General features: G+C 43.7%; 1 protein-coding gene across 3 annotated transcripts in view; it reads right to left on the bottom strand.

Moving 5' to 3' along the window:
• Positions 1 to 27,780, bottom strand: part of il1rapl2 (interleukin 1 receptor accessory protein-like 2) — a 1,024,957-nt gene that overhangs the window by 504,692 nt on the left and 492,485 nt on the right. For all 3 annotated transcript variants that reach the window (XR_010976424.1, XM_068047131.1, XM_068047132.1), the window contains one exon: positions 3,922 to 4,201. Coding sequence is in view for 2 of the 3 variants with exons in the window: in XM_068047131.1 (XP_067903232.1) it covers positions 3,922 to 4,201 (280 nt within the window). In the remaining variant the exon portion in view is untranslated. The remainder of the gene's footprint in view (positions 1 to 3,921; positions 4,202 to 27,780) is intronic.

Genomic DNA, 27,780 nt, shown 5'->3' with positions numbered 1-27,780 from the left:
TATTTCAGATTTCCAGCATCCGCAGTATTTTGCTTCTATAAAATTGCACTATATAGTCTTAACTGTGTCACGGAAACATGCTAGGTCAAAGGATGATTTTTTCATCCACCAGCTGGAAACCTGAATATTAAACTGGTGGAGACGATCTACTCTCAAAGCTTGCAAACTTCAAACTCTGCCTGCTAACTGTGAGCACCGAGGCATATTCCCTGCTGCAGACTGCAGTGTTCAGGAGTTTAACTGAACTTTTCTTGATGACTTAAGCTTGACAGGGAGCTATTGTGTTTAGAGAACTGACCGGAAAGAACAGACATAGATCTCTCTCAAAGGAATGCAGTCACATTGCTGTCTCCCAGAGATCCACTGAATCAGCATCCACCTATTCAAACCGGAAGCCTCAGGACCACCGAATTCAGCCTGAAGCCAGCCAAGTCACCAACCTCCACAGACTGTATACCCCCTTTATTTATCTGGACTCTAATTTGACTAAACTATCCTTCCCCCCTCTTTACCCTATTTGTGTGTGTTTGTGTGGTGTGAGAGAAAAAGTTGGAGCATATTTTATTATTTTTACTTAGATAGGTTTAAATACAATAAAGTCACTATTCAACTTGAGAAAACTTGTGTGATTGGCACTTTTTGTGGTCGCAATGCGTAAACAGTTCAACACTCACTGAACTGGAAAGTACATCCACTTAAAAAAGGCAATAAATCTGTTGTGGTCAAAAAAGGAGACAGAAAAGAGGGGAGTCCTTTGACCCCTCCTCACCTAATTGGAACAACTGCATTTTTAGTCACGTGCATTCCACAAAACATTTAATGAGATTCAAACTTGAGTCATAAGAAAAGTTAACATTAAAAATAACTCCATATGTATGGCATGGAATTCATTCTCCAGACATGGATTATATCATGGATCATCGTGTTAAATTCACAGCTTCTATTTACATCACAACATGAAATGTGATGTCTGACTTAAAAGAGTAAAAGGTGAAAAGAAAATGCTATGGATGTGGTGAGGTCCCAAAGTTTTCACAGCTCCCTTTACAATTCATTACCACTGGCCCTCAGAATAACATTTTGTTGCCTAATGAATACCCAGGACATCTTATCCATATTAACCTCCTCCTGTGGCCATTGCATCCAGTAATTACTACAACTACAGCAACATTTGTGGGATTGACACAAAATATGAAACTATCAAAATATATAACTGAATAACCTGCTGCAGATTGCACCATTTATTCAAATAACTTTTCAAATTTTCAGCAAATAAAAACAATTGAAAATGTCTACATTTGCAAGAGATGGGAACATGCCCTTAAGACATAGAAAAGTATATAACATACCCATAGAGTGTGAAATAGATTAAACAGTCAATCAAAAACAATATCTCACTAAAAAGCCACCAATTCTTTAAAAAATAGACACCATTCATTAAAACACAACCAATCAAATGTTTGAAAAAGATTTTCAAAGTCCTCTCAGCGGACATTTTGGTTTCCCATCTACTGTAATATAGACCTCTAATTAAAAGAAAACATAATGAGCATGTAAAATGGTCAATAATTCAGACAATAATTACCAAAACTTACCTTTCTTCCAAACATTCCAATAATTGGCCCCTTATACCTCAGGATTCTCAAAAGGTACATGCTTTTCCTTTTTTGTTATTTTTTTGGAACCCTTATACATGCAACTAAACCTTGACACGAGAAACACACCCAACCTTCTAAAACACATTTATGTGCATTGATTACCCAATAGGCTGGAAACTGCATTTCCTTATTGCAAAGCCCAGCTCTTTAGTCCTGAGGTTGACACCCAGCTTAGCATGGGCTTACATTCCCTGAACAGAGAAACAAGGAACCCAATCCCAATTGTTACCAGAGTCCCATTGTGAAACTGATGGGTTCACAAGACACAACACTGACAATCCTAGAAATGGATTCAGTTAGGCTTAGAGTATGAAAACTACAAGTCTCTGGCTACTTTAGTAACCACTTGTTAAGAAAAATACAGAGAGAAACTGAGATAGAGATATACAGAGAGTGACATGCAGAGCAAGCCAGAAGTAAACTATTTGACAAGTAAGTAGAAATGGAGATTGTTGTATGATCACTTTAAGAGTGATATCCCTTTAATAACTCAGTTTGCTAATGAGCTAAGTACCAGGATTCAGCCATGTGACTAGAAGCCATAGTCACTCTGCACTGTAACACCCTGGACAAAGGTTCTGTATATAGTTTGCTCTATACAGTATGTACTAGTTTAGTTGTTAATAAATCTTCTAGAGATCTTCAAGGAACTGGAAACCACATACCTCATTGTGTTGCTTAAGATAACACAAAGAAACTCATGACAGCAATTGATTGAAATATCCAGGACATATTAACTGCAGTAGCCACCAACCATGGTCACTGCATCTACTCATTACTAATGGTCAATAACTACAGCAATATTTGCAGAATTGGCACAAAACATGATTCTCTGGTCAAAATATTTAACTGAATAAACTGCTACAGATTGCACAATGAATTCGAATAAATGTTGAGCTTTCAACAGACTAAAGGCTGAGAAAAATGCTAGATCTAAACTATTTGCATCTGCAAAACATGGGACCATGTCCTTTCAGTGTGGAAAAGTGCCCAACTTTCCGGGAAGTCAGGTACACTCAGGACTGTATTAAGAAGCTCGAGGTCAGTAGAAGCCTAAGACCCATCAGGAGGGCAACATGACTTTGACCACCCAGAAGCAGGCAGGGGTCAGTACATTGGACTACTTATGAACAGTGCCACAGGAGATACACAAATAAAATCTTTTCCCATTGCCCGACTGTATCTCTTTGAAGCATGACTAATACAATGATACCTCTGGAACAAGGTTTTCTCTCTGTATTTTCCTTTTAATTATATCGTATCTGCATGATTTTACAGGACACTGCAACTTAACATTAACATCAAGGTATTTTACATCAGCTCAAGCAGTGTTCAGTTAAAACTTCCAAATATTTTTAACTTATTCTCTACTTTTATGCTAGAATCATTTTTTTGTGTCAATAGATAGCTTGTTGAAAGTGCAATAGAGTGGGCTGGATTTTACAGCCCCCCCAACGTCAAGGGTTATGGCAGGGGGTGGGCGGAAAATAACATCAGGTGAGACCCGCCATGCTTCCCGATGCCGGGCAGACCCGGCCCCATATTGTCGGTGGCAACGATGCCTCGTGGCAGGGCCCCCACCGCTTGGCGGCGGGAGCCAAATTTTCATATTGAAAAAAATGCAAGTGAAGGAATTAATGACTTACCCACTCCCGTCTTCTGTTCCACTCCGATATTGTTGCTGGTGACTGGCACTCACGCGCCTTCGGATCACCTAACGGTGATCCGAGGTGTAACACTGGTGGGGAGGGGGGAGCAGGTAAGCATTTCAGTGCGGGAGGCGGGAACAAACTCTTCCAATTGGTGTAGGGGATGGTGAAGGGTTAAAGATTAAAGTTTGTGAACTTTGGGTGGGAAGGTCAGGTGCACAAGGTAAGTGTTTTTGGGGGGCAGTGGAGAGGGCAAGGAACTAAATGTATGGTTGTTGGGGGTGGGTGGGGGGGTGGGAGAGGGTCTAGATCAGTAAATTTTATTTGTTACAGCACATTTCCCTTTAAGAAACTAAATAGCAATGTAGGGCTCGAAGACCTTTAAAATGGCATTGGCGCCTGTGCAGTGGCGTCTGATGCCATTGCTGGGGATGGACTGCCCGCCCCCTTCACATCCTTCGTGGGGGCGGTCCGCCTGGTCATTTAAATGAGCGTGGCGGCTCCATGACGAGCAATCCGCACGGGTGGACCACCATCTTTGAAGCTCGCCGCTGATCTATAAAATCCAGCCCAATGCAGCTTTCTTATGTGTTGAAATATAAATTTCCCCTCACCTTAGTACACAAGTGTAGAATCCATTGTCTTGTAACTCTGCTGAATGGAACCAAATTGAATCCTCCTCTTTGCTTATTCTGCGTCCAGCAAATATAATTGGCTCTTCCGAGTCTCCTTGTCCATTATTTTTATACCACATTAGGCTGAGTCCTGAATTCTGTGCCATGCTGTAGTTAGTCCTGATGTATCCATAGAACAGTGCACATTTTACACGCACAGGCTCGCCTGTCAACACCATGTATTTCTTGAGATCCACAGACCAGTCAATGCAAACGTCAACTGCAATGAAGGAATAAAAATTAAAAGGAAAATGTATTAGTCACTAGATTTTTTTTTGTCCATCAGCTGTACTCAACAGGTGACTGAATCAGAAGGCTGTGTGATTGAGGTTAAGATGTTCGTTATTATGGATTTGTAAACTTTGATAAGACCACATTTTCACTTTGGTGAATGTGGGCAGTTTCTGTGCACTTAAAATACAATAACTGCAAGAATGCAAGCATACATCTATTAAACAATGTATGGAACACTCTAAGAAACCTTATAGAATAACAGTAAATATTGTAAACTATATGGCAAAATACATCATTTTTACAATCATTTTATCAATTAAGAGGGTCCTTGTTCACCCATCTTGTATTTTAACAAAATATAAAATAAAAACATGGATGAACATTTTATTTAACAACCTACTCTTTACCATTGATCCATCATTTTTTATCATCTTCTGCCCATGATAATGACTACCTGCATTTATATCACAGTTTGAGAATGCTGAGCAGGGAACAGTTAGTGACTGCACAGATATGAGGGGCTGGATTTTACGTCGGGCGGACAGGAGCTGGCCACTGACACAAAAGTTGGTAGCAAACCCGCTTCCGTCCGGCCCCGGGATCCGTCCTGCATTTTACGGGTCCCCGGGCTTTAATTGTTCCAAGGCAGGACGTCCACCCTCTTGAGGGAGGAGGTCCTAACTCATTGAGCTGTCGGCCAATCATCGGGCCGACAGCTCTTAGTCCTAGCAGTGCCACCGGGAGCAGTGGTCACTGCTGGGACTGCAGCCCAGCCAAGGACATGGAGCCAAGACAGGTAAGTTAGGGTTGTCTCACCGGAGTGAATGGTGATTGGAGGCAAGGGTGGTCGTGTGGGGAGGGGGAAGGTGGGGGGGGTGTCTCGGGTCGTGTGGGGGGGTGAAGCGGGGGGGTGTCTCCGGTCATGTGGTGGGAGGGGGGCGGGGACGTCTCGGGTCCTGGGGGTGGTTGGGGAAGCAGGGGCAGCCCTCAATCGGGCACCCTGTGCCCGTTTGTCAGGGCCCAGCCCCGGGGCGCTGAGAGGCCACCAGCTTTCACTGGGTGGTCTTTACCGTCTCCCGGCCGCCCGCTTGCCATGGGTATAATCCCTGTGAAGGTGGGCGAGGGCCTTTAAGTGACCATTAATTGGTCACTTAAGGGCCTTGATTGGACTGGGGTAGGCATCCCATTTCTTGACCCCCACCCCCCCACAAAGTAAAGTGGGGAGGAGGCGGGAGCGGGTTGGTAAGGCCTCCTGAGCCTCCCGCTCAATTTTATGCCACCCCCCGCCACCATCTGGCTCGCTGGGTTGGCGTGAAATTCCGGCCGTGGTATGAATTCACACTCTGAATCAAATAGAAAGAAAGTCAAGGCCTTGGAGAGGGAGCAGAGAGAGATTCAGAAGAATGGCACCAGGAATGCGAAACTTTAGTTACGTAGAAAGACTAGAGAACCTGGGATTGTTCTCCTTAGACCAGGGAAGGTTAAGAGGAGATTTATTCGAGATGTTCAAAATTACGAAGGGTTTTGAGAAAGAAAATAATGAGAAACTATTTCCAGTGGCAGAAGGACCAGTAACTGAAGGACACAAATTTAAGGTAATTGGCAAAAGAATCAGGTACGAGGTGAAATTTTATACAGCGAGATGTAATGATCTGGAATGCACTGCCTGAAAAGGTGGTGGAAACAGATTCAACAGTAACCTTCAAAAGTGAATTGAATGCTATCCAATTAGTCCCACTTCCCTGCCCTTTCCCCATAGCCCTGCAACTTTTTCCTTTTCAAAACAGCCAGCACAGGCATGATAGACCAAATGGCCTCCTTCTGTGCTGTATTATATGATAATACTATGATTTACAGAGGAAATATGTAATAAAATTGCATATGCGACTGATTCTTGAATTATTAAAGGCATATTTTGAGCATTAATCATTTCGTGATATCAATCAAGAGACAATGGGCTGAATCTTGACAAGGCTGCTTAGACGGTGGTGGGGGGGTGGTGGGAGGGTTTGGGGGGGTTGGGGGTTTGGTGGTGGTGTAGGCAGATATTTTTGTTTGGAAACCCAGAAGTTTGGGTTTCTACATATGCTATAGGATTTTGACTCCACAGGGTGCGTGGGTTTGCTTTGTTAGGTTCCCCGCCCAGAAATCAGCCTCAATGACAGACTTGGCTTCCAGTCAGGCAGGGAGCACTCTGGAGGAGGCCTCAGCCAAAGGGAGGGAGCCTGGAGCTGTGGGAGGGTGAGGGTGAGAGTGGAGCTTATGTATCCTGGCGGAAGCACTCCTGCTCTTCCTGTTCCACAAGCTGTGCTGTGAAGACATTTAACTTCCCCCTGAAGCTGTCCTCACCTCCCTTCAGCTGCCGGGTTTCCCAAAGCCTGGGAAATCTGGCTGGCCATGGTTAAACCTGCAAAGCAGATTAAGTCAGAGGCTGTCAACTTCATTAAAATATTTAAATTGGGCAACCCCCCTCCTGGGAGCAGCTTGCCTGCCTGTTTCTTGTCCCACCTTCATTAAACCCAGAAGTGGGCAAGTTGGAAACTGTTTGGGGTTGTGTTGGAGATTTTTTAAAGCTTTAACATCTCACCCAACTCCCAACCCCCCACCCCCCGATTTTGGGAGTTAAGATTCAGCCCAATGTATCATTACATAACCTCCATTAGCTACTAAGAAACGATGATGATTGGAAATATGAAAAAGTGTACAATAACTTTCAGACACATAGTCTATGCACTGAGAATAATTTTGAATCACTTATGCTGAACACCATCTCAAATGAGACTATTGCTGAGCAATCGCATTTTTAGATTTCAAGGCTGTAGTATAATGCAATATTTAACATACCATAAGCAGCCAAATTTAAAAACACAGCTAAAACTCAGAATTTCTGTGCAAATATTCATATATTGACCCTACGATTTTTCCTTTCTTTGCATTTACATATGGCAGTTATACATGCCCCTTCCGAATTCCTGGATGGGTCAACACTGAACACCTCAGAAGAGACGGATAATAGAGAGCAACATTTGAGCAAATTTGTAGTTCAGATTCAGATGTTGGTGTTCTAATGCAAACCCAGTCCAATGAAGCAGAAAGATGTGCATGAGAGGAGAGAGCTTCAGGAGGTTATGTAATTAGTTTAGTTACTATTGACTCTGCTTCCACCATCTTTACAGGCACTGCATTCCAAATCATAACAACTCTTTGTACAAAAAAAGTTTCTTCAAGTCCCCTCTGCCTCTTTTGCCAATCACCTTTAATCTGCGTTGTCTGGTTATCAACCTTACAGCCACTGGAAACAATTTCTATTATTTGCTATCTCAAAGTCATTCATACTTTGAATACCTCTATCAAATTTCCTTTTAACCTTCTCTGCTCTAAGGACAGCAATCCTCAGCTACTCCACACAACTGAAGTCCCTCACTCTTGGTAACATTCTAGTAAATCTCTTCTGAACCCTCACTAATGCCTTGACACCCTTCAGAACACAATATTCCAGCTGATGCCTAACCAGTGGTTTATAAAGGTTTAGCAAAGCTTCCTTGCTTTTATACTCTATGAGCGGGATTTCCATTTTAGGGTCAGGAAATGGGACCAGTTCTGCGTCCCAAGCCTGCATGGTGTATTCCCGACGCACCCAACTCAATTATCAGGTGTCATCCAATTAATGGCCAGGGATCGGGCTCGCCATCCAATTAAGGGAAGCCCTCCAGCACTGGCACATTGGCAGCCCCACTGGCCAAGGTGGGAGCTACCAATTTGTGATAGAGAGAGAGAGGGTGTCTCAACATGCAGGCGCCCTCTGAAGAAAAGGTACATTTTTTAAATTTTAAAACGGCCACAGCTACCTGGCCCTGATCGTGGAGGGGCAATCGCTCCACGCGATGGCCAGCGACTGCACCTGTGGCCCAGCGGCCATAATAGATGGGGGGTGGGGGGGGGTGGTGGTGGTGGGAGGTCTGTCACAGGATTAATCATGGCCCTCATTTCCTTTTTCCGCTGCGAGGCTGCCTTGATGCACAGGCCACATTTTAGCTTGCTGTACCAAGCCCTTTAATTGCCCTCAATTGACTACCCATAACTTGCAGACGGTTAGCCATTCTGACCCCGACCTGGCCTCTCTAAAAATGCTTCAGGGTCAGGATTGTGGTGCTGAACCAACATGACAGCCAGCGGTGTGAGATTGCAGGCCTGCCCAGCTCCAAACCTGACCCCCTGGCTGACTGAAAATCCTGCCCTTTGTCTCTATTAATAAAATCAAGGTTTCCATGTGCTCTTTTAACAGCCTTCGCAACTTGTCCTGCAACCTTCAAGGATTTGTGTACATATATCCCCCTGGTCTCTCTGCTCCTGCACCCACTTAATAATTGTACAATTTTGTTTATTCTGCCTCGGTTAATTCTTCCTACAAAAATATATTACTTCATGCTTCTCTGCATTAAGTTTCACCTGACATGTGTCCGCACATTTCACTAGTCTGTCTATTGTCCTCCTGAAGTCTGTTATTCCAGAAATAGCTGTAAACCAGGAAATGGAAGGGAGGGGGGAACTCAAGAAAATTACAATCACTAGGGAAGTGGTACTGAACAAATTGTTGGAGCTGCGGATTGACAAGTCCCTGGGTCCTAATGGACTTTATCCTAGGGTCTTGAAAGAAGTGGCTAGTGAGATAGTTGATGATAATTTTATAAAATTCCCTAGATTCAGAGAAGGTTCCATTAGATTGGAAAATAGTAACTATAACTCCTTTATTTAAAAAGGGAGGGAGACAGAAAGCAGGAAACTACAGGCCAGTTAGCTTAACATCCGTCATATGGAAAATGTTAGAAGCTATTATTAAAGGTGTTATAGCAGGGCATTTAGAAAAATTTAAGGGATTCAGGCAGAGTCAACATGGTTTTGTGAAAGGAAAATCATGTTTCACCAATTTATTGCAATTCTTTGAAGAAGTAACCTGTGCTGTGGATAAAGGGGAACCAGTGGATATACTATACTTAGATTTCCAGAAGGCATTTGATAAGGTACCATATCAATGTTATTGCGGAAAATAAAGGTCCATGGTGTAGGGGTGACATATTGGCATGATAGAAGATTGGCTAGCTAACAGGAAACAGAGTGTAGGCATAAATGAGTCATTTTCTGGTTGGCAAGATGTAACGAGTGGTGTGCCACAGGGATCAGTGCTGAGACCTCAACCTTTTACAATTTATATAAATGACTTAGATGAAGGAACCGCAGGTATGGTTGCTAAATTTGCTGATGACACAAAGGTAGGAAAATAAGTTGTGAAGAGGACATAAGGAGGCTACAAAGCGATATAGATAGATTAAATGAGTGGTTTCAGATCTGGCAAATGGAGCATAATGTGGAAAAATGTGAAACTGTCCATTTTAGCAGGAAGAATAAAAAAAGAAGCATATTATCTAAATGAGAGATTGCAGAGCTCTGAGATGCAAAGGGATCTGGGTGTCCTAGTGCATGAATCACAAAAGGTTAATATGCAGGCACAGCATGTAATTAGGAAAGCTAATAGAATGTAATCGTTTATTGTGAGGAGAATTGAATACTGAAGCAGGGAGGTTATGCTTCTGTTATACAAGACATTGGTGAGACCACATCTGGAGTACTGTGTACAGTGTTGCTTTCCTTATTTAAGGAAGGATGTAACAGCATTGGAAGCAGTTCAGAGAAAGTTTATTAGATTAATACCTGGAGTGGGCAGGTTGTCTTATGAGGAAAGGTTGAACAAGCTAGGCTTGTATCCGCTGGAGCTTAAAAGAGTAAGAGGCGACTTGATTGATACAAAAAAGAATCTGAGGGGTCTTGACAGGGTGGATGTGGAAACAATGTTTCCCCTTGTGGGAGAATCTAGAACTAGGGGTCACTATTTAAAAATAAGGGGTCGCCTATTTAAGACGGAGATGTGGAGAAATATTTTCCTCTCGGTGGATCGTGGGTCTTTGGAATTCTCTTCCTCAAAAGGCAGTGGAAGCAGATTCTTTAAATATTTTTAAGGCAGAGGTAGATAGATTCTTGATAAGCAAGGAGACGAAAGGTTATCAGGGGTAGGCGGGAATCTGGAATCAAGGTTACACTCAGATCAGCCTACTGCTGCTCCTAATTTGTTTATTCGTATGTTACTATCCTCCATGTTGTTTACTATATTTCCAAGTTCCATATCATTTGAAAACTTTGAAATTATACCCAGTATACCCAAGATCAATCATATGTATTAAAAAGAGCAGTGGTCTTAATCCCAACACCTGGGGAACACCACTGTTTACATTGCTCTGGTCTGAAAAATAACCATTCACTGTTACATTCTGCTTTCTGTCCCTTAGTCTATTTTGTCTCCCACATTACCACTGTCCCTTTACTCCCATGGACTTTAAATGTTTTCACAAAAATGATCAGGATTTAATATGAAACACATGGCTGCAAAGGGTTATAAGGGCTTATACTTGGAGTCTTTTCAAATAAGTAATTATATTATAAATGTTTCTCAAAGGGAACAATGTCATAAAGCTACTGAACACTGAAATCTTTGAGTACGACTCTGTCAATCATAAAATGCCAGGAACATCATTAGGTGTTAGCTGAAGGTTCTAAGCCATTGAGAAAAAGAATCAGTCTGTCTGTAGCTACCTTTTAAAGGCCAGTATACAGTAACATGCTGGTTAGTATGTTGGTGGCTTTAGTTTTACAGGAATATTGGGCATATTTAAAGTAAGAACAGAAGTTGACCTATCATTAATATTGCATAATATGAGAACAAATTAGTTCAGACTTAATATTATGTTAATTAAATGGAGTTTAACTGGAGAATCACAATATTAACTTTAACTACTTCCCCTTCCCTACTTATTTCTCTCCTCTATAAGCAACGTTGCTTTTATCTGATGTTGAGACCAACAGTGCTGTTCTCTGCAACGCCTCCAACTTTCGCATCTGCAGCTCCTGGGTGAACTGCAAGGGAGGATCAACACCCACATTGTACTTTCTCACCAGATTTAAGCAAAACCAGGCACACAAGAACTAAGATTACGCTACCTTTTTTATAGCTTGTGCAGGAAAGATGAACTGGAATCTCTTGCTCATACATTTTAATTCAAATAGGCAAAGTCAGTGCTGGTTATTTGCAATTAATGGATCTAACAAAGAGAGACCTTTAGGGTTTCATATTATTTGTTAGGGTGAGTGGCTCCTTTTAACTAATTAGACAGTGCACTGAGTGAAGTGAAAGATTCAATGGCTAACATTAACTAGGCCTTTTGTAAATGGTTTCCAGAGTACAATCAGTTCATTTTCTGCAGCAGTCTGCAAGTTGATATGTGAGAATGGAAGGACCCTTACATTAAAGAACTGATGATCTTTGACATGTGTCTCATACAACTCACAATACTGTTTGAAATAGTACTCAGTTAAAACTTCAGCAATACATTTACTATTTGAGAATAATTTGCAGACAGACAAAGGATGTCTGGTATTGACTACACAGTTATTGCACTATAAGTGATGGAAATCAATCATATTTATAAATGGACTGAATTGACAAATTACAACTATCAATTGTCGGAGGTGCTATCTTTTGGATGCGAAATTAAACTGTCTGCTCCGTCTGCTCTCCCAGGTGGATGTAAGATTCCCTGGCATTATTTCGAAGAAGAACAAATGAGTTATCCTCAGTGTCCTGGCCAATATTTATCCCTCAAACAACATCACTAAAATGGATTATTTGGTTATCATCTCAGTACTATTTGTGGGTCCTTGCTGTGCATACGTTGATGCTGTGTTTCCTACTTTATAACAGTGATTACACTTCAAAAGTACTTTATTGGCTGGAAAGTGCTTTGGAACATCCTGAGGCTGTGAATGATGCTACATCGATGCAAATCCTTTCTTTTTCTTTTTAGTCCAGTCATGAAGACAGACAAATTGGCTACATCTTTTCAACTCTATGCCACATGACAAGGGCACTGACAAGGCTACTTTGATTACAGATGCATGGCTGGGTCCAAGGACTACAATATTAGTTTTTTGAAAAATGGAATCAAGTTATTCAGACTCCCTTCATTCTATCTTGTTTTTACAACTTTCCATGGCTTTGCTCTATCATATTTCAACCACCTCTTAGAACCTGATCTTCCCATGCACACTCTATTTGACATCAGCTTATTCCAAGTCATCCATTCTCTCACTTTTTTTTTTGTTGGTGGATGCACTTTCAGCTACAACACCCTTGTCTCCTGAAACTTTTTGACCCCTTTTTCTTGTCACTTGTCTCTTTGTTTTGTAAAGTCCTAACTTTCTTGAGTTTCTTTCTTCCTCTGTTTTTTTTTCCTCAATGTGATACACTTTGAAACATCTCACTGTATACATAGAGCTCAATATTAACGCAAGTTGTAGTTGTATTTGTCCAGGCACCATGACCACTTGTTTGCCCCAGTATACTTGCCATAACAATATCAACAGAACTAATACCCTTGCAAATAGAATTTGATGAGCAATCTGATAATTATTCCAACAGAATTACAGCCTGGCTAACCACAGGACATTCCACAGGTCATCCCAAAGCACTTCATAGCTGATGTTTTTTGAAAAAATGTAGTCACTATTGCAACGTGCGTCAACGAATGGGCTGAAATTTATACTCCTGCCCCCAAAATCAACAGCGGGCCGGCCGTGTGGGCCACACGTCGCGGAGGTGCTGCGATCTTGTGGAGCGGGTGGGTTTTGAGCCCTACTGTTAAATGTAAATATTTAAAGAAACAGTGAATTTGTGCAGAGCAAGGTCCCACAAACAGCAATAAGGTAAGTGATCAGATAATATGCTTTTTAAATCATGTCCGTCAAAGGAAACTGGGAGAACCCCACTGCTCTTCTCTCAATAGTGTCACAAGATCGTTTACATCCGCATGAGAGGGCAGAAGGGGCCTTCATTTAACGACTCCTTCAAAAGATGACATCTCTGACAGGGCAGCACTTCCTCAGTGCGACACTGAAATGTCAGCCTCGATTATGTGCTCAATTCTCTCCAGTGGACCTGGAACCAGCAACTTTCTGACTCGGAGGTGAGACTGAGTCAGGACTAATGCAAAATTAAGAACAGAAAATGCACTGCAGATCCGTCAACATCTGTGGAAAGAAAAATGTGTTAATGTTTCAAGTGGAATGAAGTTCTGATGAATGGTTTTCTTTTCTTTCTTTCTTTCTTTTGGGCCTCCTTATCTCGAGAGACAATGGTTATGCGCCTGGAGGTGGTCAGTGGTTTGTGAAGCAGCGCCTGGAGTGGCTATAAAGGCCAATTCTGGAGTGACAGGCTCTTCCACAGGTGCTGCAGAGAAATTTGTTTGTTGGGGCTGTTGCACAGTTGGCTCTCCCCTTGCGCCTCTGTCTTTTTTCCTGCCAACTACTAAGTCTCTTCGACTCGCCACAATTTAGCCCTGTCTTTATGGCTGCCCGCCAGCTCTGGCGAATGCTGGCAACTGACTCCCACAACTTGTGATCAATGTCACACGATTTCATGTCGCGTTTGCAGACGTCTTTATAACGGAGACATGGACGGCCGGTGGGTCTGATACCAGTGGCGAGCTCGCTGTACAATGTGTCTTTGGGGATCCTGCCATCTTCCATGCGGCTCACATGGCCAAGCCATCTCAAGCGCCGCTGACTCAGTAGTGTGTATAAGCTGGGGGTGTTGGCTGCTTCAAGGACTTCTGTGTTGGAGATATAGTCCTGCCACCTGATGCCAAGTATTCTCCGAAGGCAGCGAAGATGGAATGAATTGAGACGTCGCTCTTGGCTGGCATACGTTGTCCAGGCCTCGCTGCCGTAGAGCAAGGTACTGAGGACACAGGCCTGATACACTCGGACTTTTGTGTTCCGTGTCAGTGCGCCATTTTCCCACACTCTCTTGGCCAGTCTGGACATAGCAGTGGAAGCCTTACCCATGCGCTTGTTGATTTCTGCATCTAGAGACAGGTTGCTGGTGATAGTTGAGCCTAGGTAGGTGAACTCTTGAACCACTTCCAGAGCGTGGTCGCCAATATTGATGGATGGAGCATTTCTGACATCCTGCCCCATGATGTTCGTTTTCTTGAGGCTGATGGTTAGGCCAAATTCATTGCAGGCAGACGCAAACCTGTCGATGAGACTCTGCAGGCATTCTTCAGTGTGAGATGTTAAAGCAGCATCGTCAGCAAAGAGGAGTTCTCTGATGAGGACTTTCCGTACTTTGGACTTCGCTCTTAGACGGGCAAGGTTGAACAACCTGCCCCCTGATCTTGTGTCGTGGAAAATTCCTTCTTCAGAGGATTTGAACGCATGTGAAAGCAGCAGGGAGAAGAAAATCCCAAAAAGTGTGGGTGCGAGAACACAGCCCTGTTTCACACCACTCAGGATAGGAAAGGGCTCTGATGAGGAGCCACCATGTTGAATTGTGCCTTTCATATTGTCATGGAATGAGGTGATGATACTTAGTAGCTTTGGTGGACATCCGATCTTTTCTAGTAGTCTGAAGAGACCACGTCTGCTGACGAGGTCAAAGGCTTTGGTGAGATCAATGAAAGCAATGTAGAGGGGCATCTGTTGTTCACGGCATTTCTCCTGTATCTGACGAAGGGAGAACAGCATGTCAATAGTCGATCTCTCTGCACGAAAGCCACACTGTGCCTCAGGGTAGACGCGCTCGGCCAGCTTCTGGAGCCTGTTCAGAGCGACTCGAGCAAAGACTTTCCCCACTATGCTGAGCAGGGAGATTCCACGGTAGTTGTTGCAGTCACCGCGGTCACCTTTGTTTTTATAGAGGGTGATGATGTTGGCATCGCGCATGTCCTGGGGTACTGCTCCCTCGTCCCAGCACAGGCATAGCAGTTCATGTAGTGCTGAGAGTATAGCAGGCTTGGCACTCTTGATTATTTCAGGGGTAATGCTGTCCTTCCCAGGGGCTTTTCCGCTGGCTAGGGAATCAATGGCATCACTGAGTTCCGATTTGGTTGGCTGTATGTCCAGCTCATCCATGACTGGTAGAGGCTGGGCTGCATTGAGGGCAGTCTCAGTGACAGCATTCTCCCTGGAGTACAGTTCTAGGTAGTGCTCAACCCAGCGGTCCATCTGTTTGCGTTGGTCAGTGATTATGTCCCCCGATTTAGATTTGAGGGGGGTGATCTTCTTGATGGTTGGCCCAAGAGCTCTCTTCATGCCATCATACATTCCTCTGATGTTTCCGGTGTCTGAGGCCAGCTGAATATGACTGCATAGGTGTTGCCAGTAGTCGTTTGCGCAACGCCTAGCTATTCTTTGTGCAGTACTTCTGGCTGCTTTAAGTGCTGCGGATGTTAAATCGCTGGGGGCTTTCTTGTAGTTCAAAAGTGCAATGCGCTTAGCGGCTATGACAGGTTCCAGCTCTTCATTATGAGATTGAAACCAGTCTGCATTTCTCTTCGCACTTTTGCCGTAGGTGGTCAAAGCTGACTCATAGATGGCGTCTCTGATGTGGGCCCACTTGGTCTCAGCATCCCCTGTGGGAGTGTTTTGAAGGGCTGTTACAAGTGAATTTAGAAATTTTTGTAACAGCTGTGGGTGAGAAATTCTGCTCGTGTTGATGCACTGGTGGCCCTTCTGCTTGGAATGATGCAACCTCTTTGGTCTGAGTCTAACCTTGCTGCACACCAGGGAGTGGTCGGTGTCGCAGTCCGCACTGTGGAAGCTGCGTGTGATTTGAACACTGTTTAAGGCGGCTCGCCTTGTGACAATGAGGTCTAGCTGGTGCCAACGACGTGATCTTGGGTGCCTCCATGAAACCTGGTGACAGGGTTTAGTGTGAAAGAACGAAGTGGTGATGCAGAGGTTATGATAGGTACACAACTCAAGCAGTCTCTGCCCGTTCTCATTCATCCTTCCAACGCCATAGCGCCCAAGGCAGGAGGGCCATGAGTCATGGTCGGCCCCAACCCTGGCATTAAAGTCCCCCAGCAGGAATAGGTGTTCGGTGTTGGGGATGCTGCTAATGATGTTATGGAGTTGTTCATAGAACTGGTCTTTAGCTTCAGGTGCGGAGCAGAGTGTTGGAGCATAGATGCTGAGTAGGTGTACTGGACCAGAGGTGGTGAGCAGTCGGATGGACAGTATGCGTTCCGAGCCATTTGAGGGAGGCTCTATCATGCTGAGCAAGGAGTTTCTGATGGCGAAGCCCACTCCATGCTGTCTTGGTTCTTCAGGATCCCTGCCCTGCCAGAAGAAGGTGTAGTCTTGCTCTGCTAGAGAGCCACTCGCGGGGAGGCGAGTCTCCTGAAGTGCTGCAATGTCCACATTGAATCTACTGAGCTCGTTGTTAATGATGGCGGTCTTCCGAGAATCGTTGATTTGTGTAAGGTCTTCCGACAGGCCAGGACACATAGTTCTGACGTTCCAGCTTGCAAAGCGAAGGGCTGGTACCTTCTTTCCTTTTTTCATGTTGTTTGGTGCGGTGTATCAGTCCACCTTTCGGGCAATGACCCTGAGCTCCAAGCACCCATTGAAGCAGGCAGACTGTGGCGGGACAGAACCTTATTGACCGGGGGCTGCCCGGTTTGAGGCGGGCGGTAGCTGTCCAGTGAGGTGCAATGACCTCTCCCACCGACAAAGGCAACCCGTGGCGCCCAGTTTCTACGCCAATTTATCTGGACTTATAACCCGTAACTGCTGCCTTCCGTGTTGTTTTAGTCGCTGTGAGGCAACTATGGAGTGACCTCTCCATGGCGCATGCCTGGGCAAATTTATGGAGGTTGAGAGTTGCCCAGTCGTCAAAACCCCCCTCTCGGCCTTTCTGGTGGGGTCCAAAGGAGTGCAGGACACGACGTTTGGCACCAGTATGGCTGCAGGAACTGCCGGAAACATGCCAAAGGTGACACATGACCGCCTACGGGGTTCCGCTCCGGATTTTCTGTTAGGGTTTACTCCCTTAGCCTTGGTCTCTCCAGAGACGCCCACAAGGCAGTGGGGTTGTTGGGGCCCCTACACAGGTGTAGGATGGTGCCGGTGGGAGGAGGGGATGCAAGGGGGAGGGGTAGAGGGAGGGGGTGGGGGGGGTGCAGGGGAAGGGGGTGCGGGGTGAAGATGGTGCGAGGGGGGGGCGGGCTTGGACGGGGTTGTGAGGGGGTGAGCTGAGAGGGTGGAGCAGGGAAGGGGACGGGGGTGGGGGGGGGTGGAAGGGGGGTAAAGGGGGGGGGAGGGAGGGTGGAATCTGGTGCAGGTAATAAGCCATTTCCTCAGTGCCCACCATCGACGTCCGGAAAGCTCATCCACGTCCTTCGGGAGGTGAAGCATCATTTGGCAGACTTCGAGGTGATTACATTTGCTAAGGGTTTTACTGAAATGTTAACCTGTCTTTTCACCTTACTGCTGATCGACATTCCCTTGGAGGGCCATTGGGATAAAACAATGAATACCCATTTATCATGATATAATGGCTGCTTTGTTTGAGGAAGTAATTCATCTAGTTTGGCAGCTCACCTGATCTGCCTCAAAAGTGCAGCTTCTCAGTAAGAACTTTTGACAGTTTCTGGAGCTATCCAGGAATATTGTTCTAACTTTGTTTTCGACATTGATAGAATCATCTCTTGTCTTAAACATCGATATTTACAGCAGAGAAAGAGGCCATTCAGTCTATTGTGCTCCATTGGCTATTTGCTGGATTAATCTAAAGCTAATCCCACTCTTTTCTTCTAGCCTTGTAGCTTCTTTGAAATTCAAATATATATTTAATTTTCCTGGCAATGGTCTCTGCTTCAACCATTTCCTGTGTCAAAGCATTCAATGCAACAACAGTTCGTTGTGTATAAAAAATCTGATAACCTTTCTCAATTATCATTTCAAATGAGTAATTCCATCATCACTGACTCCAAAACCAGAGCCAACAATCTTTCTTGTCACTCTATTAAAACTCTTTATAATTAAAAAAAATCTTGTCTTAGCCTTCTCTGCTCTACTAGAAATAACCCCAACATCTCAAGTCTCTCTCACGAATATTATTTCCCATACCAAGCATTATCCTAGTGAATTTATGATGTTTACTCTCCAAGTCTTTACCGTCCTTTCTATAATCAGGTACCCAGACCACATAAAGGACTCAACCATAGCCTAAAAGTTGTTCATAAAGTCATTTTTTTCAAATGACTGATTCCATCATCACTGACTCCAAAACCAGAGACAGTCTTGTACACTGTGCTCCTATTTACAAACACCCAAATTGTAGTTACTTTAAAAAAAAAATCACTTTATCTTCTTGCATTTGTACTTTCAGGGAACTCTCCATTTGTTTTGTTCACTCGCTTTGTTCTTTTTTTTTTATTTCCAAAATATACTTTATTCATAAACATCTGTAAAAATTACATTGCCAGACAGTTTCCAAACAGCACCAAAAAATACAAACATTGCAGTTTCCTTCAATACTGTCATGAGTTCCTTCCCAACCCTTCCGTTTCACAATTGTCATGTCAATTCCAGTTTTACATTTACAGCAATTCAGAATATTAATGATACAGTTCGAGGGGTTTCCCATGGATCCAGCCCCTCAGTCCAGCTTGGTGGGGGAACCTTACACTGTGGTCTTTCCCCATTGAGCCTTTGCTGCGGCTGCCCCAAGCTTTAGTGCGTCCCTCAGCACGTAGTCCTGGACCTTGGAATGTGCCAGTCTGCAACATTCGGCGGTGGACAACTCTTTGCGCTGGAAGACCAGCAAGTTTCGGGCAGACCAAAGGGCGTCTTTCACCGAATTGATAGTCCTCCAGCAGCAGTTGATGTTTGTCTCGGTGTGCGTCCCTGGGAACAGCCCGTAGAGCACAGACTCTTGTGTTACAGAGCTGCTTGGGATGAACCTTGACAAAAACCACTGCATCTCTTTCCACACCTGCTTTGCAAAGGCACATTCCAGGAGGAGGTGGGCGACCGTCTCTTCCCCACCCACTCGCTTTGTTCATCCACACCTATCAGTATGTTACCATTTCTACCATTCCATTTCTTGTTTTTTTTTTCCTCACACAATTCTCTATCCACATTAAAGTACACCTGCCACATGCCTTCCCAGTTCACTAACCTGTGTCTTCCTGAACTCTTTAAAATCCCATTCAATGTTTGGTAAATCTCCTTCTTTTGTGTCACCAGTAAATTTTAAGATTGCGTTCCATATAACCCAACCACAAATCATCTATAGACACAAAGCAAAGTAGACCCAGAACTTATACCTGGGATACACTGCTTCAAATCCTTCTCCTATATGAGCAATACCCATTTACCATAAGTCTCGGTTTCCTGTCCAGCCAACTTTGCAACCCAGCTGCTACAATTCTTCTGTCATATGCCTGAATTTTTTAAATATCAGATTAACACCATCATAAGCAAACCAATTATCTCCAAAACCCAACTGCCAGTAAGATAATGGGTTGTGATTGAAATGTTGCAGTACCTTTTCATTGAATGCACTTACAATGAGCTGCGACTTGACTAACAAATGGGATGCTGCTTCAACATTGACCCCCTTCTTATGGAGAGTCAAAATACTTACTGGTTTCATTCTAATGGGTCAATGTGGGTCGACAAGAACATTTGAAACCCATAAGCCAGGCAAGGATCAAGTTCCTTAGTTAGGAAATATTGTCAAATCAAGTATCAATACTATCAGGACCAGCAGATAATCCAGGTTTGAGCTTGTGAAGAAGGTTTCAACATTTATATGTTAGCTTGATTCAGCTTAAATCAGCTGCATTTTAATAGAACTTCTGGTATCTCTCCATGGGCTTCAATGGTAAGAAATTATTCCATGCATGAACTTACCCTATGGGTAAAGTTAGACACCCAGTTTGACTTTGTCAGTGAAATAAATACAATGCATGGAGGAGTTCCAACCAGAAATGATCTTTGCATTAAATTCAGTGTACCTTATTCACAATGATGTAACATGATTTTGTCCATCCCAAGTGCAGAGTGGAGGGGCTGGGGAGGAGTGGTGGTGGGGGGGTGGCGGGGGGAGATGAATAAATGGGGTTACATCTAATGTTGGAATTTTTGATTATTTTCCACCAGCCCTTTCCATTTGTCTCGGATCATGTGGGTTGGACTTTATCTCAGGCTTTTACTTTTAACATTTGGACACCTTTTAACTGCATCACAAGATTCAGTCAAAAGTTAATCCTTTTGTATTCTTTTCTTTTAGCTTCATTAGTTGTGAATCATGCCATAAAATATCTTTGGGTGTAGGGTGTTAGAGAACTGGAAAAAAATGTGTTACGTACTTTATTGAGGGAAGTGGATTCGGTCATGAGTTCTATGTCCTTGAAGTCCGGGAAGATAAGCCATCTGCTCAATATGACCCTACTTTGAATTGCTTTATATGTACAGCACCATTTTATTCATTACCTTCACAATGCCTGAGGAGTCAAAGGTGGACAAAAGTCTCTGGAGAAATGAACTCCTGGCTCCAGAATCTATAGACTGAAATCTCTGTAAAGGTTTCAGATGGAACCACGAAGGATCATCTTGAAGAATCTGAGACAAATGACAGGGGTCACAGAGAAGTCCGGTGCCATCATCAGTGCCAATGTCCAAGAAGACCAACGCAATGGAGCATTAACCAGAGGGAGTAGTGATATCACAAACATCTGCATCTATCCCGATTCCTTCAGACAGAGCATCCATCCATAGTGGATGACTTTGCCTTTGGCCTTTAGGACTTGGCGGACCGTTGGGAAAGAATGATGGACACTGACTTCCAATTTTTGCTAAGTGACATCTCTTCAGGATCAAAGTGATACCATCAAGTCTGCCTGCCTGTCTATGCTCAGCGAGCACTCAGATCCAGGAGCAAGTATGAGTGACATGGGCTAGAGATTGTTTTCTTTGTGCCATCCTTTCTCCTGATCTTTACAGGTGCCTGCTCATGTAGCTGTCAGGATAGAGCATTGTAGTGGTGATGCAGACTGTTGAATCCCCTCAGGATTCAGAAAAAAACTGAGCCAAGGATCCCCAATTGGTTAATGATACCATAGTGCTGTCAAGCATCATGGGCATCCTTAGTTTTCAGTTATTAACTTGTTGAATTACCAGGGTATGTTTAAGAACAACACAGAAAGTCACCTGGGTTAGGAACAGTGGTAATACGAAACAATTGCTATAAATATACAAGTGCACAACAAAATCACTGTGATAGGAAATCAGGCACAGAAGTTTCCTCCCACAGTCAAAGACTTGCAGGTTGATAGGTAAATTGGCCATTGTAAATTGCCCCTAGTATAGGTAGGTGGTAAGAGAATGGTGGGGATGTGGTAGGAAATATGGGATTAATGTAGGATTAGTATAAATGGGTGGTTGTTGGTCGGCACAGACTTGGTGGGCCGAAGGGCCTGTTTCAGTGCTGTATGTCTAAATAAAAAATAAAAATAAAATCTGCCCATCGAGTCTGTGCTGGCTTTCTGCAAAAACAATTATGCTAGTCCCACTCCCCTGTCCTTTCCCCATAGTCCTGCAATTATTTTTCCCTTTAGATGTTTATCCAATTTGCCTTTGAAAACCTCAATTGAATCTATTTCCAACACCCTCTCAGGCAGTGCATTCCAGATCCCAACACCTCGCTGCGTAAAAAAGTGTTTTGAGGTTAGTCTGTTCTTTATGTTTTGTAATTTGTGAGGGTATAGGGAGGTCAGTTTGTGATGGGAAACAAGAGTTCCATCTGCGCTTCTTTACTGAACTGTTGCCCTCTTAAGATTATCACTACTGAGACTCATTGAGGGAGCAGCATGGTCTGTAGACTCTGATAGAAGGCTACTTCCCAATTGGTCTTCTTTTACTTTCATGTAGCCTTATCTTTTGTTTCTCTGTCATTTACTAGCCAGTCGATCCCTGCTCTGCCTTCTTTATTCGGATATGATTGCGAATGTCTCTGGTGAGGGCTCCATAACGGAAGAGTCGGAAGCAAAAGATTTCCCAGCCTGAAATTGCCAAAAGGAGTGTAGAATGGTTCCTCAGTAACACAGCTGAAAATATATTTTTCTGGTCATTTCAGTCAAAGCTGATGTTTCAGACATAATTTGTGGACTCAACCGTTGAAAGCCTGTGAACCCAGCTGCTTCCTGGTTTGACAAGTCATGCAGGTAACTTAACTTGCTTTGCTGCAGGCTTGGCTTAATTCAGGTATAATTCTCCTGTAATTGATGGAAAATCTGGGGCAGTCACTGTTATTTACATAATAATGGGGGAGTGCCCAATTCTACCAAAAGCCAATTCCACTGGAATTTAGTGTCTTTGAAAATGGCTATAACCTGATTTACACCCCAAATTCGAGGCTCCTAATTCCCAAATTAATTCATATTAGGGAGGCTTATCCAACAACACCCTTTCATTTCACAACAAAGAAATGGTAGTCGGCTGATAAGAAATTTGACTTCATCTCCAATTTCTCTCGTTTGCAAACTTTTCTTGTTCCTTTCTATTTTATTTCCCAACAGAGACTATGGGATGAATGCCAGCATGCAAAAACGGGGTGGGTTAGATGTTAAAATTTCAAAACCAATCCCAACTGACTGACTTCTGGGTTTAACAGACACAGGACAAGGGTTGTGGAGCAAGCCTAGTCCCAGGGGACAGGTTGGAAAGTTACAATTTGAATTTAAAGCCGCTGGCTTAATCTGCTTTTCTGGTTTAATCGTAGTCGACTGGATTTTCCAGGCCTTGGGAAACTCAGCAGCTGTAAGGAGGTGAGGACTGCTTTGGGGAAAAGGTAAAGTGCCTTCACAGCACTGCGTGTGGGCCAGGAGGAACAGGAGTGCTTACCACCCCTCCCCCAGTCCCCAAGTTCCACACACCAGCAGACACGCCCCAGGCAAAGACCCCTGGGGACAGAGATAGGAACACCTGCCGCTCCCCCAATTTAGGAAGCAGACCCCCCCTCTAGGACTGGATCCACTCCTCAGAGATCAGCACCCCCCACCTCAGTGTAGATTACAACCCTATGATTGGATCCCCACTACGCCGGATGAGACCTACCTGGTCTTATGGCCTGCTCCAGAGTGCCCTCCACCTGACTGGAAGCCAAGCCTGTCATTCAGGCTGACTTCTGGGCAGGGGAGGGAATCTGTCAAGTACAAAGACACATGTTGTGGAGTTAAAACACAACAGCACGTGGGGAAACCTGGATTACTGGGTCCCCAAACAAAAAACCATGCACTCCCCACACCCACACTGCCCGACCCCACCCCCCCAACCCCACTCCTAGCCTACGTAAGCCGCCCCGTTAACATCCAGGCAGATACTTCAAAATTACTTACTTGGCTAAAAAGTGCTTTATGATGTCATGAGGTTGTAAAAGGCACAACATAAACGCAAGTTTTTCTTTTCTTTCTATATCGCTACGATTAGAACTGCACAAATTTGCATTCCCCACCCCCCCCCCCCCCCACCCCCAAAAAAATCTAATTTTCAGGCCCATTTCACTACTTTCCCCTCTCCTTAATATTAGCTGAACTCTGGCATGCATTTCTATATACCAGTTTATCAGGATTCAATGCTTTAACCTGGGAGCCTTAATAACTAAACAGATAAAAACGATCACAGCCACGCAAAAGAAGAATGCTGATTCATGAGCACCCTAAATATATAAAGAGATTTCACAATGCTTATATTTGCATACAGATTATATGCAGAAAATAAGTCAATTGACCATGGAATCCATTATGGGCCAGAGAAGAGGTTCAGAAACGACAGCCAGCAATTGGTGAATCCTCAGATTTCATTGGCGGCACAGTGGCGCAGTGGTTAGCACCGCAGCCTCACAGCTCCAGCGACCCGGGTTCAATTCCGGGTACTGCCTGTGTGGAGTTTGCAAGTTCTCCCTGTGTCTGCGTGGGTTTCCTCCAGGTGCTCCGGTTTCCTCCCACAGCCAAAAGACTTGCAGGTTGATAGGTAAATTGGCCATTATAAAATTAACACTACCTCCCGAGGCTGGTTCATTTGCAAGTGCTCACTTGAATTCCGGGTGGCATTTGGGGCATCACTCTCATCATCTTTGTTTGTGCATAGTTTGAAGAAAACAGCAATGGGACAATATGTAGTTTGTAAGGAAGAATGAGGAGAAGCAATGTAAAGTAAATGGGACAATTCTAAAGGGGTACAGGAACAATAAGAACTTGGGGTGTACTAATACAAGTCTTAAAAGGTATCAGGACAAGTTGAGAAGGCGACTTTCGAAAGGTATACAGAATTCTGTGCTTTAGAAATAGAGGCATCGAGTACAAAAACAAAGTAGCAAATCTAAATCTTTATTAATCTCTGTTTAGGCTTAAGCTTTGTTCATTCCTGGGTATCACACTTTTGAAAGGATGTGAAGGCTTTCAAGAGGGAGCAGAGGAGACTTACAGCATGGTACCAAGGCTGAGGTACTTCAGTTATGCGGAGAGAAGTTGGGGTTGTTCTCCCTGGAGCAGAGATGATGACAGGGAAATTTAAAAGTGGTGTTCACAATTATAAAGGGTTTGACAGGTTAAATAGGGAGAAACTGTTCCCATTTGCAGAAGGGTGATAACCAAAGGACACAGATTTCAGATAATTGGTAAACGGACCAAGAGGAAGATGACGAGAATTTATTTTTGCAGTGAGTTGTTATGATCTGGAATGCACTGATTGAAAGGATGGTGGAAGCAGATTCAGCAGTAACTTTCAAAAGGGAGTTACTTATGTACTTGACAAGGAAACATTTGCAGGACTATGGGGAAAGAGTGTGTGTGGGGGGGAGGGGGTGGCAAGACTGATTGTAGAGTTCTTTCAAAGACCTGCCACAGGGGTGATGGGCCAAATGGCCTCCTTCTGTACTGTGAGACTCCATGAACAGGGTTCTTAATTTTTTTAAATTCATTCATGGGCTATGGGTCTCACTGTCAAAACTAGCATTTGTTGTTCATCTTTAAATGTCCAACAAAATGTGGTGGTTTTCTGCCTTCTTATAGAGTATAATGCACATATTATATCATGAGGTAAATATATTCCATTAAAAATCTATATAAACAAAAATAATATCCATGAATGGAGATGCACATATGTTTGGTTTATTACTAGCAAATACCATCATCTGACATGACAGACAAAAAAACAATATTTTATCCCATTATCCATGTGCAATGTTAGTTTCTTAAAAATACAGCCATCAATGTCTGAATTAGACCAAAAATTGGATGTCTTTTCAAAAAAATCCCAGTGAGGATTGATAGATTTGCAATTTGTTTGAGGGGTTTATCCCCATAAAGAGTGAATCGCTGACCTCCCTCACTTATCATCAAGCCCCCTCTAATATTTTTTTGACAGGCTATTTATCAATTTCTATTAGATCTTGTGTCCTCACGACACACAACCTTCACTCCTATCATAGTCTGATGGTTGAATTACTTTGTGTACTCATTCATACCCTTGGAAATATTCTTTTTTTTTAGCTCTTCAAAGACACAATTTCACAAATTCATTATGCCTCTCTTGTAAATACAATCAGTATCTTCCACTGCTTAATACTGATGGTTTTACCCTTAAGTTCAGTGTCATTTGTTGTTATTTTTTGGCCTCACAAGGAACTCACCCACATCTTCGTTATAAACATAGCCTCCAGGAAGCCTAGTTTTATCTCTTGTGCCAAACATTTCTGTTCTCCTTGACTCGAAATAATGCAAAATCAATTCATATTAGGGAGGTTTTTCTAACAATACTCCTCAAAAATCTGGTAAGCAACTTGACTCGCAACTCGCATCCATTGCAGATTTTCTTGTCCCGTTCTATTTTAATTTATATTGATGGTCATTGCTCTTCAAAGCCATTTTCTGTTGATCAAGCTACAATAATATATTTGATATTATATATCTGAACAATTCAGACCGATCTAGGGATAGTTGGCAAAAAATCCAAAAAGAGATGAGGAGAATTGTTTTTTTAACGCAGTGAGTTGTTATGGTCTGGAATGCATTGCCGGGAAGAATGATGGAAGCAGATTCAATATTACCAGCGAATCGATCTCTACTTAAGAAGGAAACAATAGCATGACTATGGGGAAACAGTGGGAGAATGGGGCTAACTGCTTGCTCTTTCAAAGAGCCAGCACAGGCATATTGGGTCAAATGGCCACCTTCTATGGCTGGAATTTCACACGGAGGAGGTGGCCCTGCCCACTGGTTGGAAAGCCGGAGGGGAGCCCACCTTCACCAGCCCTGGAAGCCACGACGCTATATTACGGGGCTCAGGCAATTAATTGCCTGAGGTCGTGGCTTCCACCCCTCTGAGGCAGGATGTCTCGCCTCCAAGACCTGCCAGCCAATCAGCGGACCGACAGCTCTTCAGTCCCAGTAGCACCACTGCGAGCAGTGGCCACTGCTGGAACTGCAGCAGTCCCCAGACCCAGCCAGACACGGAGCCAGAGAAAAAGGTAGGTGGGGACGTAAAGGGATAAAGAAAAGCTCAATGTCGGGCTGAGCACAAAATTCTTTGAGGTGGGGACTCAGTTTTATCCCCTTATGCTCCCACCTCAATAATTTTATTTATTTTTATTTTATTTTTGAACCATGTGCCTGTCTAAACTTGTTTTTCATGTTTTTTGCTTTTGGACAGAGCTGTTCATTATTCTGCCATTAACACTCTCTCCGGACTCATACTTTGCCTTTTACGACGACTATTAACACTCCCTGTGCCTTTTGATCTGTGACATCTCTGTCATTTAATCTCTCCTGCCCTCCACCCTATCACACATCTCCCCTTTAGTTCTTCTTCCCCCTCCCCCCTTTCACTTGCTCAAAGCCTGTTACATTTTTAACTTTTGCCAGTTCTGATCAAAGGTCACAGATCTGAAATGTTAACTGTATCTCTCTCCACAGATACTGCCCGACCTGCTGACTATTTCCAGCACTTTCTGTTTTTATTTATTAAAGTTAGGGGGTTATGTTGGTGAAAGAATGAAAACAGTCACTAAATGGGTGCTGCACTACTAGAACAAGCCTGTTTGGAAGTCTGGTTTTCGCATGCAATTTTGGTCCTAATGCTGATTACCATAATTTGAACTTGCCTGGAGGTGCTAAACAAACAGCTGCAGATCGAGTACTCAAGTACTGATTTGACACAATTTTGCAGAATAACATGAACTCCATGCACCCAATTCCACTGAAGGTGTAGCTAGCTGATACATAGTGGTCCATTTCACGATGGCTCAGGGACAGAGCGAGAAGGCATACAGGTTCTTGGATGCGACACTGGAGGTCCTGGTGGAGGAGGTGCAGAGGAGGAGGGATATTTTGTACTCGAAGTGGGAAAGGGGTTGACCTCACCCTCCTGTCCCTCTCTCCTGCAACAGCTGGTGCTTCTCTGCCTGGCCTCATGTCCTCCTCCTTCAGATAAGGAGCCCCTTAGCAAGATGCCACATACCAAGTGCATCCTTTCTCCTGGTGACTGCTATAAAGTGTCCAATCAGTTAGAGCAACACAGAACTCATTCTTTGGAGATGAAATCCTTAGAGAATTTCCAGTATTTCAAGACGGCAACATCTTGAAAAAACTGTCCCAGAAAGTCTCCCAA

Source organism: Heterodontus francisci, chromosome 15 (genome assembly GCF_036365525.1).
Source record: "Heterodontus francisci isolate sHetFra1 chromosome 15, sHetFra1.hap1, whole genome shotgun sequence".
Lineage (NCBI taxonomy): Eukaryota > Metazoa > Chordata > Chondrichthyes > Heterodontiformes > Heterodontidae > Heterodontus > Heterodontus francisci.
The sequence above is the reverse complement of the archived record's forward strand: the minus strand, read 5'-3'. Positions and strand labels throughout refer to the sequence as shown.